At 34.4% G+C, this 14,115-nt stretch overlaps 2 protein-coding genes across 4 annotated transcripts; one reads left to right on the plus strand and one right to left on the minus strand.

The window, feature by feature from the left end:
* Positions 1-1,256: 1,256 nt before the first annotated feature.
* LOC136347624 (nucleolar protein 11) lies at positions 1,257-5,229 on the minus strand. 3 transcript variants are annotated; one of them, XM_066297771.1, is made up of 2 exons: positions 4,985-5,222; positions 1,257-3,109 (listed from the first exon to the last, which is right to left on the minus strand). In XM_066297771.1, exon 2 carries the CDS (start codon positions 3,092-3,094, stop codon positions 1,292-1,294), a length of 1,803 nt encoding a protein of 600 aa, XP_066153868.1. In that variant the 5' UTR covers positions 3,095-3,109; positions 4,985-5,222; the 3' UTR covers positions 1,257-1,291. The 3 variants fall into 3 exon arrangements, 1 of the variants encoding a protein (XP_066153868.1); XR_010733517.1 differs by lacking the exon at positions 1,257-3,109 and adding an exon at positions 4,213-4,572 and having other exon boundaries at positions 5,029-5,229; XR_010733516.1 differs by lacking the exon at positions 1,257-3,109 and adding an exon at positions 4,213-4,572 and having other exon boundaries at positions 4,985-5,229.
* LOC136347626 (choline/ethanolamine kinase) lies at positions 3,770-13,859 on the plus strand. Its single transcript, XM_066297777.1, has 9 exons — positions 3,770-4,071; positions 4,319-4,431; positions 6,208-6,398; positions 8,563-8,708; positions 11,029-11,183; positions 11,237-11,358; positions 11,474-11,624; positions 11,680-11,824; positions 11,883-13,859. Exons 1-9 carry the CDS (start codon positions 4,045-4,047, stop codon positions 11,982-11,984), a joined length of 1,152 nt encoding a protein of 383 aa, XP_066153874.1. The 5' UTR covers positions 3,770-4,044; the 3' UTR covers positions 11,985-13,859.
* Positions 13,860-14,115: the final 256 nt, after the last annotated feature.

Raw genomic sequence — 14,115 nt, forward strand, 5'->3', positions numbered from 1 at the left:
ATACAGTAAATCCCACAAACTGGGCATATGAAGGAGTGTGTGTTTCTGCGCATCTCTATTCATAGTATACAAAATCCGAATAAAACGTGATTGAGCTCATTTGTGGTACTGGTTGCTCGAAGCGATAGTCAGGCGGAACTCTACAACGTTGCCGGCTCGCTTTAAACGGCCGGGTGCTTAATCGTTATTTAAAGTTTGCCATCAAAATTATTTCAAATAATTTTCCTCCTTAAAATGAAATAAGAAATTCTAAAAATAAATAAAAAACAATGAACATTTGTAGTCAATGGAAATTAAAACAAAACCCAAAGTTTAATTAAATGTTCAAATCGACCCCCTTCTTGCGCAGAGCAGTAACCGAACCAATCATAAAAATTCTGTCACACTTTTGCAAGTGTTTCTGGATTAATAGCTTACATGCAATTTCAATTCGCAACTCATCCAAATTATTAGCCCTGCAATCCTCAAATCTATAAATTGTAGATTTGACGTAACCTCACAAGAAAAAAATCTACAGGAGTTAAATTAGGGGGTTTTGCTGGGTTCTTGGACTTTCTTCAATTTTAATCTATTTCTGTTCGCTACTATAGCAAGACACGGAAAACAAATTTATTCAAAAATTTCGATAACAAGTGAAGAAAACAAAAAATTATTTTCGGCTTTATATTCTATATATTCAACAAAAAATGTATTAAAAATATTTTACTATCTAGGTTTGTCTTTAAGTATAGCCAAATTTTTAATACATTGGTTTGTCGATATCATCATCAATCAAGCGCTCGGCCGTTTAAAGCGAGCCGGCAACGTTGTAGAGTTCCGCCTGACCATCGCATCAAGCAACCAGTACTGCACATGAGCTCTATCACGTGTTATTCGGATTTTGTATACTATGAATCGAGATGCGCAGAAACACACTCCTTTATATGCCTAGTTCGCTGGTATTTACTGTATAGTGTTTTAAAAGTGGTCTAAGGAAAGTGAAAATAACTTATATTCACGGTCCAAACGGAAATTTGAAAATCCCTATGCCAGCCAATAAGACTTAAAAAAATAAACATTTTTTCCTCTCAATACTTTCTGCAAATTCACTCGAAAAAATTTAATGAAAATTTGTGAGTATTACATGCAAATTTTCCAATAAAAAATGTTTTCAGGCATACGAGTGGCGTATATCTGCAGGTCATTAATTTTTTTTTAAAGATCTATTGCTTTTACTGAAAATAAAAATGTTTGAATTTGCAATTGACTTTCAAAAAAAAACTTAAAATCATTTATTTTTTTAACATTTTGTTCAATACTCCACGATCTCAACACTATACAAACAATCTGCCAATCCCCCACCAATAAAACTCTTCCCCTCCTTGAGAGATTGGAACTTTGTTAAAACGGGCACCACTCCCTTTAACTCTTCTAGTATGTCTAAATGATCCGCAACAATGATTTTGCACTTAACCAATAGCTCCTCAATCTTCTCATCTTTGGAAAGGATGAACTTCTGATAATTAGCATCTATTATTAGACTGGCCCACTTTATCAGGCATTGTTCTGTTTCTGTGATTTTCATAGAAGGTAACTTATGCCCGTCTGGTGAGAGTTCATAGATTATGTACTGCAACAACAGAATTGCTCCATCCAGGGATAAATTAAGCTTTAAATGTGGTAACAAGATCGTTTCGCTGAAGTTTTGAGTTAAAATTTTGTCTAACAATTCTACTCTCTCTGTGGGAAGAAGGCATTTTGGGAGGTTTTTGAACTGGTCTACTTTGTTAGATGTGGGAAACTGTTTTGCATTGCATGCTAGAATGTTCTTCAGAATACTTGCCACAAATTTCTCTGGGATATCTTTGAAAAAATCCAAAGCACTGGCAAGCAAACTTATGTTATTCTGTTCAAGAATTTCTGGTATTACTTGCTCAACAATTGTAGCCTCTGAATGTCCATCTCTAATGAGCTCCTCTACTCTGTTCCCAAGCAAACTAAACTTGTGTTTGACTTTCCCAATCTTCTTTTTGTTAGGCTCCTCTGACCAATCTCCAACTTCATACTCAGTTACAAGTGCAATATCACTGTCAATTTTATTTTGCATGGACTTGTGACTGCCAATTAAGGCTACTAATTGCTCTGATTCAAGACAAAATGGCACTACTACTAGGTTCTGTCCTACAGGTAGTAAGATATAATTAAACATCTTCCATATTTTAGCATCCTCTGAATACAACTTATGAATTTGTTTTGATTGAATTACTTTGAATTGGGTGTTGTAAATTAGAAGAACTGCTCCTTCTTCATTGGGGTCTGACCCATAAATTGCTATATAATTATCATCCAAGGGAATAATTTTAATTGAGTGTTGTGCTGAAATGCTTTCAATAACTGTGAATAAGTCTTTTTGATCTGGTTTTTCTTCATACTCCAATGGTTTTAGAAACATCTTTCCATCACTCCAGACAGTCAGCAAATTAACACAATTCATTTTACTTATTATTAGCTCCCAACTGCAAAGTTCTTCATTTTCAACTAAGAAATTTGTCTTTGTAAACACATTTTTAGAAAATTTATTATAAACAGTCCAGTGGAAGGTATAGGTATTTTTAGTCTTTGAAAGGAAGCCTGAATACAGGTTATTTCCAATGGATATATACCGAAAGTCTTTAATTTCTGCTAACTCAGTGATTGCTGCAGCCATAAAGTTCTTTCGGTCTTCCAACACTTCACTTAAAGAATAAACGGACCCCTTTTTGAACACTACAAAAGTCTCTTGGTTGTGACTCACAATTGTATAAATAGACTGTTTGAATTTGTACTTTTTAACTTTATCCAAAGACTCTTCTTCATCTCCCCACACACGAATAAAATTCTGATTAAAGACAGCTACATATTTTTGAAGGTTCTTGTCAAAAACAACTTGGGAACTAAATTTTTCTTTGGTTCTCCAACTGCAAAGCTGCTTCTGGTCGGAAACTCGGTATTTTATAGCGATATTTTTGCCCAAAGTTACGATCACAACTCCAGTTTCTACATCTTCGGAAATGCCTAATAAGTTCTTGGTGTCGATTAAGGGACAGAGACAGTAGTAAGATAATAATTTGGCCATATTTTGCAGCTTATACTAAAAAAACTTTTTATAATCTATTTATCTATATACGCCTTTTCATAAACTAACACGAGAATTAAAAGCAACGGTAGTACATATAGGACGTAACCTTAAAAAAAGTAAACATAATTGACAAAATGTCAAAAATAAGTATTTTTAAATCGTTAAGAATCGTATAGGAATAAAAGTGCTCACGCTACACGGTAGATAATGTAAACAATAAAAATATACATCATAAATATCATTTATCACATTTAATAATATTGGTTATTCTATTAATTCAAATCTATGGACCTTTTTCAAAACAATATTCCCAAATAATTTTCTTTTATTGTTGTCTAATTTTTCTAACCTCTATCACAGCTTACTAAAGTTGCAGATAATTTCCCAGAAAACACTATAATAATGAAGAAAAAATCAGGAACTGGAATTCTGTATGGACGTTAGCGAAGATAAACCGGTATTCTTTCTCAAATCTACTTTTTAATACACTGTGGTCCAAAGCAACAAATATGGATGGTCAAACGCCATAAACAATCTCTTTTTATTCACATTAATTTTTTAGGTTATTTATCATTTTGCCACTCTTGTCTGCACTTCCCTACCACTGCAATACGATCTACCCATGGAACACCATCGGACTTGAATACCTACTCATCGTGAACCAATAGATAAACGTATGTTTATCGTATGTCCATGCGCACACTTCCCGTCAATCTTACTATCTTTTATTTATTTTAGGAATATTGTTATATTCTATATAAAATAAGGCACATATTGTCGAACTTTTCAGTTCGATTTTATCCGGTATTGAAAATTTTGGTGTTTCTACTAGTTTGTGTTATAGTATACGCAGATTTATTTTTAATTTATTTGTGACGTGGTGCTCTGTGAATTTTCACTTTCTCATAAATAGTGGATGCATTACGTGCATAAAAATACTGATAAAAATGCTGAACCTAGGCAAAAACAAAAAGGTAAGCAATTTTGAAAATAAGAACGTAAACGTTATATCAATGGTATAGAGGCGACTGCGTTGAATTATTGATCTAATTGTAAAAAAAAAACCTCGACTTCGAAATACTGTTCAGCACACAGCATAAAAAGGAGAGACAATATTGCAATAAATCATCAAAGTTTAATAAAAATTTAATAATTCCTACAATGCGTAGAATCTCCAGTTTAATGTTAAGTAATTTATTATCAACGATCTGTTCCAACCAGATCCATGGGGACACCTTGGAGATGAGAGAACTAGCCGCCAGAATATGTAGAGATTATCTTCATGGACCGTGGAAGAAAGTGACCACCCAGAACATAGGATTTAAGCATATTAGGTAGGTTAGCACCTTGCATCAGTTAAAGAGGTACTAATTGTCGGGTACGACTTAGTAATAACAGCAAGTAAGGATTAAACAAAACTTTTCAATTTAGTGTTCCAATTAGCTATACTTAGAAATCTGAAGTGCGTCGCGGCCCTGATGGACGAAAAGAAAAACATGTTATTGTCGTGGTTTTGTAATTGTATGTGTGTATACAGACAATCGGGTTTTCCTTTATTTGTATAAACACTGTCCTATTGTGTATACGCGATTATAAGAGGGACATAAAAGGTGTGGAATTTTAAGTAACATTCTCTTGCGGTATGGAAAGTTTTGGAGGGGAAAGCAATAGTCCAAGCCTGAATTCACACCAGTCTTTAAGAAATGTCATAAAATATTTACAAAACTGCGTTTAGAAAAATATTTTTGATGCTTTGATGGGGTAGGGGTAAAGTACCTGAAGGCCTGTTTGTGATATATGCATAAACAGTTTTGGCACCGTATTTGAGTTTTATAGTACTTTTGAAAGACATTTTTTTGGAAATTGTCGAACTTTCTGACTACTTACATATACACAAGCAGGAGTTCTTAAGGGCAATTCAACCAGCTCACCATTTAAATACCTCTCCCGGCCCACGTACCTAAAACCGCCGCCACTCCTGTCATTTTTTCATAAATTACTAGCATCCAGGAGATTGGATCTCCACTCTTGAAACATAGTATCGTACCACTAAAAATATTTTTTTCTAATGAATACATTTTGAACTTTAAATGCAGAGAAAAATGACAGAATTAATAACAAATTTCCAAGTTGGATTTTGAGGTTAGGTGATATAAAATGGCGCTAGTGTGAAACGTCATCAGAGGTACAATGCAATCTGTAATTGAATTCCTCTAATAATAGTTATTTTATTTTTGATAAGAAGCCAACGATGACATTTTTCTTCTTTAATTCATTATCAAGTGGCGACAACGTAATTACGTCATCAGAATTACTCTGTAATTTGTAATTGAATTCGGTTTTTAATAACTTTTTTTTAACGAACTGCCATCTCGTTGTTTTTACTTATTTAATTGGTTTCATGTTATTTGACTGCATTAAGTAAATAACATTTCCAATAAAAAACAATAAGTTTTTGTTTACATTTCTTGGCTCATTATGAGAATTTTAAATGTCGTCTAATTTAATTAAAAAATGTAAATAAATTTACTAGTTACATCCACAACTATGACATTTACTTATATAAGTTCACGAAAGTTCAAATCTAATTATCTCATCAACAAAAATTTTTAAATTACAAAGTTACTCTTATAATTCTAGCCAATAAAGTGACAAGCTTCTTGATCAAAATCGGTTACTAAACTGATTTAATTTCCTAACTCGTTACATAACGAGAACAGGTACCTTCATATCGCAACTCGGCTAATAAATGAAACTAGTGATGAAAACATGGTTTCTGTAATCCTATACATATAAGGAGCAATTTTTACCTTTTCCCGTCATTTCCCCATCGAACGATAAAATTAAAAAACTGCTATTTACATATGTATGTATGTAACCAGAAGATTGATATTTTGCGCAGTGAAATGGGCCTAGCAAGTTCCGCGAAATTGTGATTTTCCAACGTGTTTCACGCAAGATTTTGTCAGATTTTTGCATTATGCGTAACATAATCATGAAATAGAAAAATATTAAGTTGTTTTACTTTTCACAATTAAACATTCAAAGCAACACTTTTCGACTGGTTACATAAACAGCTGTCTTCGCGTTAATTTAAACTATTGTTTTAGTGGGGGCCTCTCAAACCACCTCTACCACGTATCCCTCCCCGCTAACCTTCAAAACTCATACGAGGACAATAAGAAATCCAGTGAGGAACCCAAAGACGTCCTAATTCGCATCTATGGACAGACGCATGGAGAGGGTGCCCTCGAGGCTCTCATCACTGAAAGTGTGATTTTCACTCTATTGAGTGAGCGACGTGAGTTTAGATTTTGGTCAATTTTAAATGTAAACGATGAAAGAAACGTAAATCAGTTAATGCCGTAATATATGCATGAAAACATTTGCCAAAGTTCAGCGCGAAATCGCAGATAGATAAGCCGTAAAGAATTATTAATTAATATTTTTGTGTACGAGATAAAAATAGAATGCAACGTGGAGTAATATGGACAATAAGCCGTGTTTGGTCACAAAACTAGTTTTGCTATAGTCATTAACTATGTAGGTATTTGGATTCGTAATATGTGTGGCCTTGGAGGTATTAAAGTTTTTATTCCGAGCACGTGGATTTAATGAAAATAATAGTTAATGAATATTTATGATACAGGGTGTCTCAGGTTTCAATACAAGAGCTTCAGGAAAAGTTAAAAAAGAATGTTGTGTCATGGGTTGTTCTTATAATCAAAAAGCCAATTTGCTTCCATTTTTCACTTACAGGGGGACAACGTAAGGTTTTATCTCTAATCAGCTCAAGGGCGCTTGCTCAAGTTGCGCTTGGGTACAACAAGGTACGAAAAAAACAGTATTTTGGTCGATAATTAAATGCTTCATCCCATGATGTTAGTTTTTTCAATGTTTTGTTTCTTGAAATATTAACGTACCCATATCACTCGACATTACGCATTTTCGGAAATGATGATCTATAGGTTCGAATAACGAATAAATCAGCAAGTTTTCAGCCACCGAAATTTCAACTCAATCGGTTGAAAAATCAGATGATACTGATCCAGAACATTATTTTAAAAGAGACTTTATATTTACTCCTGTGCCCTTTGATATTTCAGAAATTTTTTCGGACTATAGGCAAGTCATTGTCCCATCATTCCAACTTAGACCAATGAGCTACGTTGTAATGAGACCAATGACCTACGTGGTAATGAGTCTTATAAATCACAGACACTGTAGATTAGAGTTCACGACCCTGTGTTTATATGAGGAAGCTACCAGCTGTTCTTAAAGTTTTGATCATGAAACTTGGGAATGCATGCATAAGTCATAACTTTATTATATAAACTCCTTCTGAGGAAGTTATATTCCACCACTGTTATGGAAAAGGGAAACACAGACATTTTCTAATTAAAGAATGTGTAAGCGCTCTTAATTCATTTTAATTTCGAATGTTGCACGGTAAAAGCAGTGGTGGTTTCCTATATTAATCGTTGCATAAGCTTGAAAACGGAAAAAAATAGTAGATACTTCCCAATAGGTAGGACCACAAAAAATTAAATTTTGTTTAAGCTTTACACAATTGTTCGAATGGCCACATAATTACTTGTGTGAAAATAATTTTAAAATTGAAAAGAAAAATTAAAATTCTCATGAACGCACGAAATGTTGGCTCATCAATGCGGCGCCACAAAGACAAATACTGCATTTGCACAAGATAGTGCGACATGCAATAAATTGAGAATTATAGGAAAAAAATTACCTTTATTGTGTGTAAATTTTCTTTCTATTACCTCGAAAATTCGTATTTTGAGCTTAGTAAACAAGAGTGAGTATGCTCATTTCTAGTTGTCCGTTCTGTTGAATTATGGTCACGGCCTAGCTTTCGTCGCATTTTCGTTTATCATTTTCATACTGAATTAATACGATTACAAACGTTCACGAGTTTAAATGATATTTATATTTTTGCAATTTTTAAATCCTCACCAAAAATTATGATTTCGTTGACTATACCTACCACATGCCTTTTATCAACGAAGGCTTTAGGAGGTCGCCAATAAAGCCGCTTTTGAAACCCTTTAATCTTCTTCTGGAGCTCCAAATTGCTATTTTCCTGGTGGTTTCCGATAAATTGTTAACCAGAAATTGATTTTCACATACTTAGGACTTGGATAGATAGTATCGAAACACATTTTTTTTGTAATAATTAACCACAGTCGCCATTGAAATCTGGGGGAACTCTTGATATGTCAGGCTAGAGCGTTTACAAAAAAAGGCCGCGTGAGGGGCAAGTGACGTCATTAAATGTAGGTGTCGATTTTTATTTATAAAATTACATTTCTTAAAATATATTCTTATTGTGCAGTCTTTTTGGTGGGTTGCCTTCATTTCTGCTACGTGTTTATTTGATTTTCGGCTTTTTCTCTCAATCACTTTCTGGTGTTTTAATTTTGCAATAAAAAAGAAAGACATTTCAGGTTTGGGTCCAAAACTCCATGGTATATTTCCAGGAGGCCGTCTTGAGCAATACATTAACGCCCGGCCCCTCCTCACCTCCGAGCTTGCGGAGGAACGACTATCGGTCCAGATAGCAGAAAAAATGGCAGCATTGCACTCAATGGAGGTGAGCACTAGCAAATGTGAATATCGTGTTAGTTGGTCTGTTTCAAATCTAGGGATTTTTTCTCGCTATGCATTCCGCCACAATCCCATATCCGCTTCTCAAGCGCTCCATAAACTTTTAATAACAATTGTTAATAAATCATTTTCGTACAAACAAATAAACCCATATGTCCTTATGTATATGGCATCTAGTTGCGAGCGTGTGCACATTTTCCAGTTCATTTACACGAGTCCTATCAGTTGCGTGGTATCAAATTGGATGTAAGATGTACGCAGTGCCTATTAGGCGGTAATGGGGCCTATACTGAAAATCACTCATGATACATTATATATTATCACTCATCAGTACACACTCGTGATGTAACCAGTAACTAAAAAGGGTAGTTGAGGAGCGGGTCTCATTGCTTAAGGAGTAAAATTGTAAAAAAAAACTGAATAGGTACATTTTCATCGTATTTACGTAATTACACGAAAGGGGATCATTAAAACGAACCTCAAGCAGGCTTTGGGGTATCAGAGGCACGTTTTGAATAAATTCGTTTATTATCTATTTTCAATGTCATATAGTTGATGGTAAATAGCAAATGGCTTAATAGTCGCTTTACGTATATGGCTTATTGCGACAATTTTTCTTATAATCCCTCGTTATTAACCTAGTGATAAAACTAGCTTGTTCCAGCAATCGGGTGTTTATATTTCGCTTTCTCTAGGCCGATTATCATTGTCTATCAAAACGAACATGCGAGGAATTGTTTGTGTGTCTGTAGTAAGTAGTTAAATGTAATTTATAAACATAAATAAGGAGGATGATTAATCTCCGATGCAACTCTGCCGATTTACATCAAAGCGCATGTATTGATCATACATGCATATGTACATTATAAAAACGATTTTAAATTGAGCAGAATATTTAGCCTAGGGATCATCATTGAATTACGATTTCACAAATTAGTGTAATTGTTGTTTTATCAAAGTGGAGTTAGCGAAATAACAATTCCCTGTATTTGCAATTCAACTTCTTGCGTCATGTGTACGATAAGCTTCAGTGCTAACGTTCAAATTATTATGATAATTTCAACTGCATATCACGTGTACAGGGCCGGCCTTAGTAAGCCTGGCGCGAAATGTTTAACTATCGTCGCCCTAAGCTGTCCAATCTCATCCTTCCCATAAGGCCATTGCTGCACACGTATTTGGCGTGTTTTGTTATTTGTTTTAGCCGTATCAATACTCATATTCCATGGAGATCCAAAAGAGGAGGGAGAAACCCTCTCATATCCCAATAATGGCAATGTGGGGACCTGATGTGCCCCGATTCTTAAACTTAAGAAATATGTAATTTTTTAACGGTTTCACGTTACCTTCAGGCTATGAAAACATACTTGAAAAGGTACTTTATAATTAAATAATTTACGTAATAAACGCAAAAAAATTAATTTCCCCATTATAATTGTTCGTTATTTTCAGTCTATCACTTGACATTATTTCGAAATTAGGTGTTTTTTTGTGAAATAATATGTATGTAAGTGCGTAATTATAGATGTGTTGTATACCATATTTGTAGATAACGTTGTTAAGGTAAATGCACATTATTACGAATAGCTTCTTGTGGCCTGTAAATGCATTATATTGAAGTATTGTGAGTCATCACTATTTTGTTTCCGATGCAATTTTTTGCATTCGCTTATTTTAGCATTCCATTCAATTTTAGTCATCCACAATTGCGTCTATCATAACTTAAAAGTACTTTTTAATACCTACAACTTTTTCCGTACGTTTCTTGCCGGTACGTGGTCATTCGTCTCATTATTTACCAACCTTCCTTCCGGTCCAAAGAACGGACAAAGATATATTGTGTTTTATGCTTTGTAGGCTATTTAACGGATGAACATCAAAAAACTCTCCCAGCAGGGAGTGAATAGTAAAGAGGAAAATAATAAACATAGAACGTTGCTCAAACATCCGCCATTTTGTGAAAAACGCACATCAACGATAACTCTCCTGGATATCTGGGTATATTTGAGGGCTTTGGAAGTCTCCATCCTGCTATATGAGCAACGTTGACAATGTGGCATAAAATAATAGCGGTCATTTCTGTTGGTTTTTTAATAACTTATATGAATTGCTTATCATACTAGACAACCGGATGTGCAACTAGCGTATTAAATTTACCTTCATTGGACCTTGAACTGTTATTAGTGAACCAAATTACTGTAACATCTAGCGTAGATATCAACAATTTTATTACTAATTTTTTTTTTTTAATTATTTTTGGTTATTATTTTTGATTATGTTTGTTGCTACCGAAAAAATTATTCCAGGTACCACTTCACAAAGAACCAACATGGCTGTGGAATACTATAGATCGCTGGCTCACAACGTGTGACACCAAGCTTAAGGCAACCACCCCCGATTTCATACGGGAGCTTTTAAATGGAGTGGATCTGAGAGCGGAAGCTAAATGGTTAAAAAAAAGGTAATTTTGCCTTTAGTCACATTCAAGAATTTTCCATTCCTTTTTGACTTTAGGCTAGAGCAGGAAAACAGTCCAGTGGTATTCTGCCACAACGACATGCAGGAGGGTAATATTCTAACAAGTCTCGATCCAGACAAAGAGAACCATCCTCAAGATTCTGAACTAATCATTATAGGTAATGAAAGCGCTATATGGTTTTATGTCATTCCCGAATATAGTGCGGAATAAAGTTATTGATAACAATTGTGTTATGTTAGTCAAGCAATTTAGTTTCGCCTCTTTTCTTTTAGATTTCGAATATTGTTCCTATAATTATAGGAGTTTTGACATCGCCAACCACTTCATCGAATGGGTCTTCAACTACAACGAGGAGAAGTTCCCTTTTTACCGAGAAGACCTATCGAATTATCCTACGGAGAAGCAACGACTGACGTTCATTAGGTATTCAAGCACAAGAAATAAAACAGAAATAATTTTAATAGTTTCTGCTTTCTAGATCATATCTAAATTCAGTGGGGTCCCGAGAGCAACCCAAGAAGATCCTAAAAGAAGTGGAGGTCTTTACCTTGGCATCGAACTTGTTCTGGTCGCTATGGGCTTTTATTAATGCGGATTCCTCAGAAATTCCTTTTGGATACTGGGTAGGTGTTACATTCACGTAACCCTTTGATAAATTATGTGATAACTACATTTTTACAGGAATACGGATATTCAAGACTCTCCAGTTACTTTAGACTGAAAGAAAAGCTGTGTGGCAATTTGAACACTAAAAGAAAAATGGATTGCCTAACTACGGACTGACACTGTTATAAGAAATTCTGCAGCAGTGCCCTGCATGTTGTTGCAATGAAAAAAAATAATTGACTGCCACGTGGACTAATAAAACACTGGGAGCTGCATTCATAACCGAGGAAATGTAGGCACTTGTGATATTGATGTCGATATAATTTTAGCTTAATTTTAGTTAGGTCAGGAAAAGCTAGCTTAAGCCATGAAAAAACCAGATTGTATATTTAGGTATTACTAAATAATTACCATTAACTTTCTTAAAAAAAATTTTGGAGAAATATTTTTTTTGCATTTGAAAACACTGACGATTAGCTGTATTCTTGCGGATATTATTAAGAAATATTACAGTTAACTAAATAGGTCTTACGTTGGTCGAGATTCTTATTAAATGAGGGCAGTTTTTTCAAATTCCGATGATTTAGCATAAGCAACTGAGATCAGTAAAAACATGTGAAAAGTTGCTTATATATCCAGATTAGGTTTTGATATACTCACCAAGCGCATGAAGACATTTGTCGGGAAACAAGTTTTTCTATTTCCTTTTCATACCAAATTGCTGTGTGCTAAGCCAATCTTGCAAATACTAATTGAATTCCTCATTTTTGTCAAATCACTGTTTTCCTGACTACACTTTCATCCCAGCGATAAAGTCATTAGGTGCCAAGTCTGTACAGTGGATGATTAAACACTATCTACTCGAAATTCTTAAGCAGACCTTTAACCTGTACAACTGCATGATGAAGTGCATAATCACGAAATACTACTACTGCTGATAACAACATGTCGCTCCTTTTGTTTTGCATGACTCTTTTTAGACGCTTAAGAGTTTCACAGTACGAGGCTGCAGTAATTGCGCTCCCAGGTTCCATAAATTCCAACAGCAAAGCTCCTCTACAGCCCCAAAACACAGTAGCATTAAGTTTTGTTAGTGTATATGGTATGTTTTTGGTTTGTTGGGAATTGAGTCCACGTTTCATCTGCCATTGCAATCGTTCCCAAAAAAGCTTTTTCTTACAAGTACATTTGCAAACGAACAAGCTCAGAATTTATTTGTCACAATTTGTGCTCGTCAACTGAACAAATGTCAGATCTGGCGAGAGCTGGGATTGCAGCTGTCATAATCAAAATGCTCCCAAATTAAAACTGTCACATCAAATAGTTTATTTGCTTGACATACTATGACATAGAGAAATGAATGATAGTAAACAAAAACACATCTCCATAGCAACTGAGTATCCACAACCGAGCAAACGGAACTTGAAAAAAATAGCCCCCGTATAATGGAATGGAACGACAACAGGACTGCAAATCGTAGATTAACTTTAGGACCATACGCGTGAATGTAATCTCTTTTGATGTAAGCTGCATCGATGCATATTGGTCTAACATTATCCAAATTTTTTAATGAGTAAGTTTCAGGAGAGAATTTCACAAACCAGGTGCTTTGCATTCATAAAGCTTTTGCAGAGCTTGTGGCTTCTAGATATTACCAGAAATTTTGTACCAATAAAATTCTTTCAGCGTCCGTTACTGCGTCTGGGTCTGATACTTTAGAATGAAATACCTCATTTTGATGTGGAAAAGAATAAAACTCTCCGAATAAAAAACTGATTGAACCTGTATTCAAATTGTAATCGCCCCCTTTTCGCTTGTATATTTATTTAATTTTAGCATTTCCTATCTTCATTAATTAATTTTAGTTCGTATTACAGTCGAAATTTTAGAGCTCTGCAATAAATGTTTATGAGATTTTCCTTTATGTATAATAATTGTTTAACAGTTTTATAAAATGTGTCTTTCATTTAGTAACTTAGTAATAATAAGTCTATTAACTGGGTATATTGTGAACAAAAACTTTTTTCGTAAATAAAGTTCTCAAAGTGGTCAGTACTGTCTTATAATTAAACTTTGCTTTTGCCTTAAAGTATAACAAAACCGGAAACAGAAAGACCACGTTTATCTTCCAAAAAATCCCTAAGTTTTTGTGACAACATTTATATAGGATATTACATATAATCATGAAGATATTGTAGAAGGCGTTAGTACTGTGCAAAATAATGAAAAAATATTAATAGATCCATAACCAAAACGCACAATTTTCGATATACAAAGTGGCATAGCTTCATATTTTTTCGCTCTTTTT

This window comes from Euwallacea fornicatus, chromosome 29, assembly GCF_040115645.1.
Source record: "Euwallacea fornicatus isolate EFF26 chromosome 29, ASM4011564v1, whole genome shotgun sequence".
NCBI classification, from domain to species: Eukaryota; Metazoa; Arthropoda; class Insecta; order Coleoptera; family Curculionidae; genus Euwallacea; species Euwallacea fornicatus.

Excerpts from the sequence above, each read along its gene's own strand:
- LOC136347624 (XM_066297771.1), bottom strand. The coding sequence starts at position 3,094 with ATGGCCAAATTATTATCTTACTACTGTCTCTGTCCCTTAATCGACACC.
- LOC136347626 (XM_066297777.1), top strand. The coding sequence starts at position 4,045 with ATGCTGAACCTAGGCAAAAACAAAAAG. Across the intron at positions 4,072-4,318 it reads ACCTAGGCAAAAACAAAAAG|ATCCATGGGGACACCTTGGA; the intron begins GTAAGCAATTTT and ends TGTTCCAACCAG. Across the intron at positions 11,825-11,882 it reads AAATTCCTTTTGGATACTGG|GAATACGGATATTCAAGACT; the intron begins GTAGGTGTTACA and ends ACATTTTTACAG.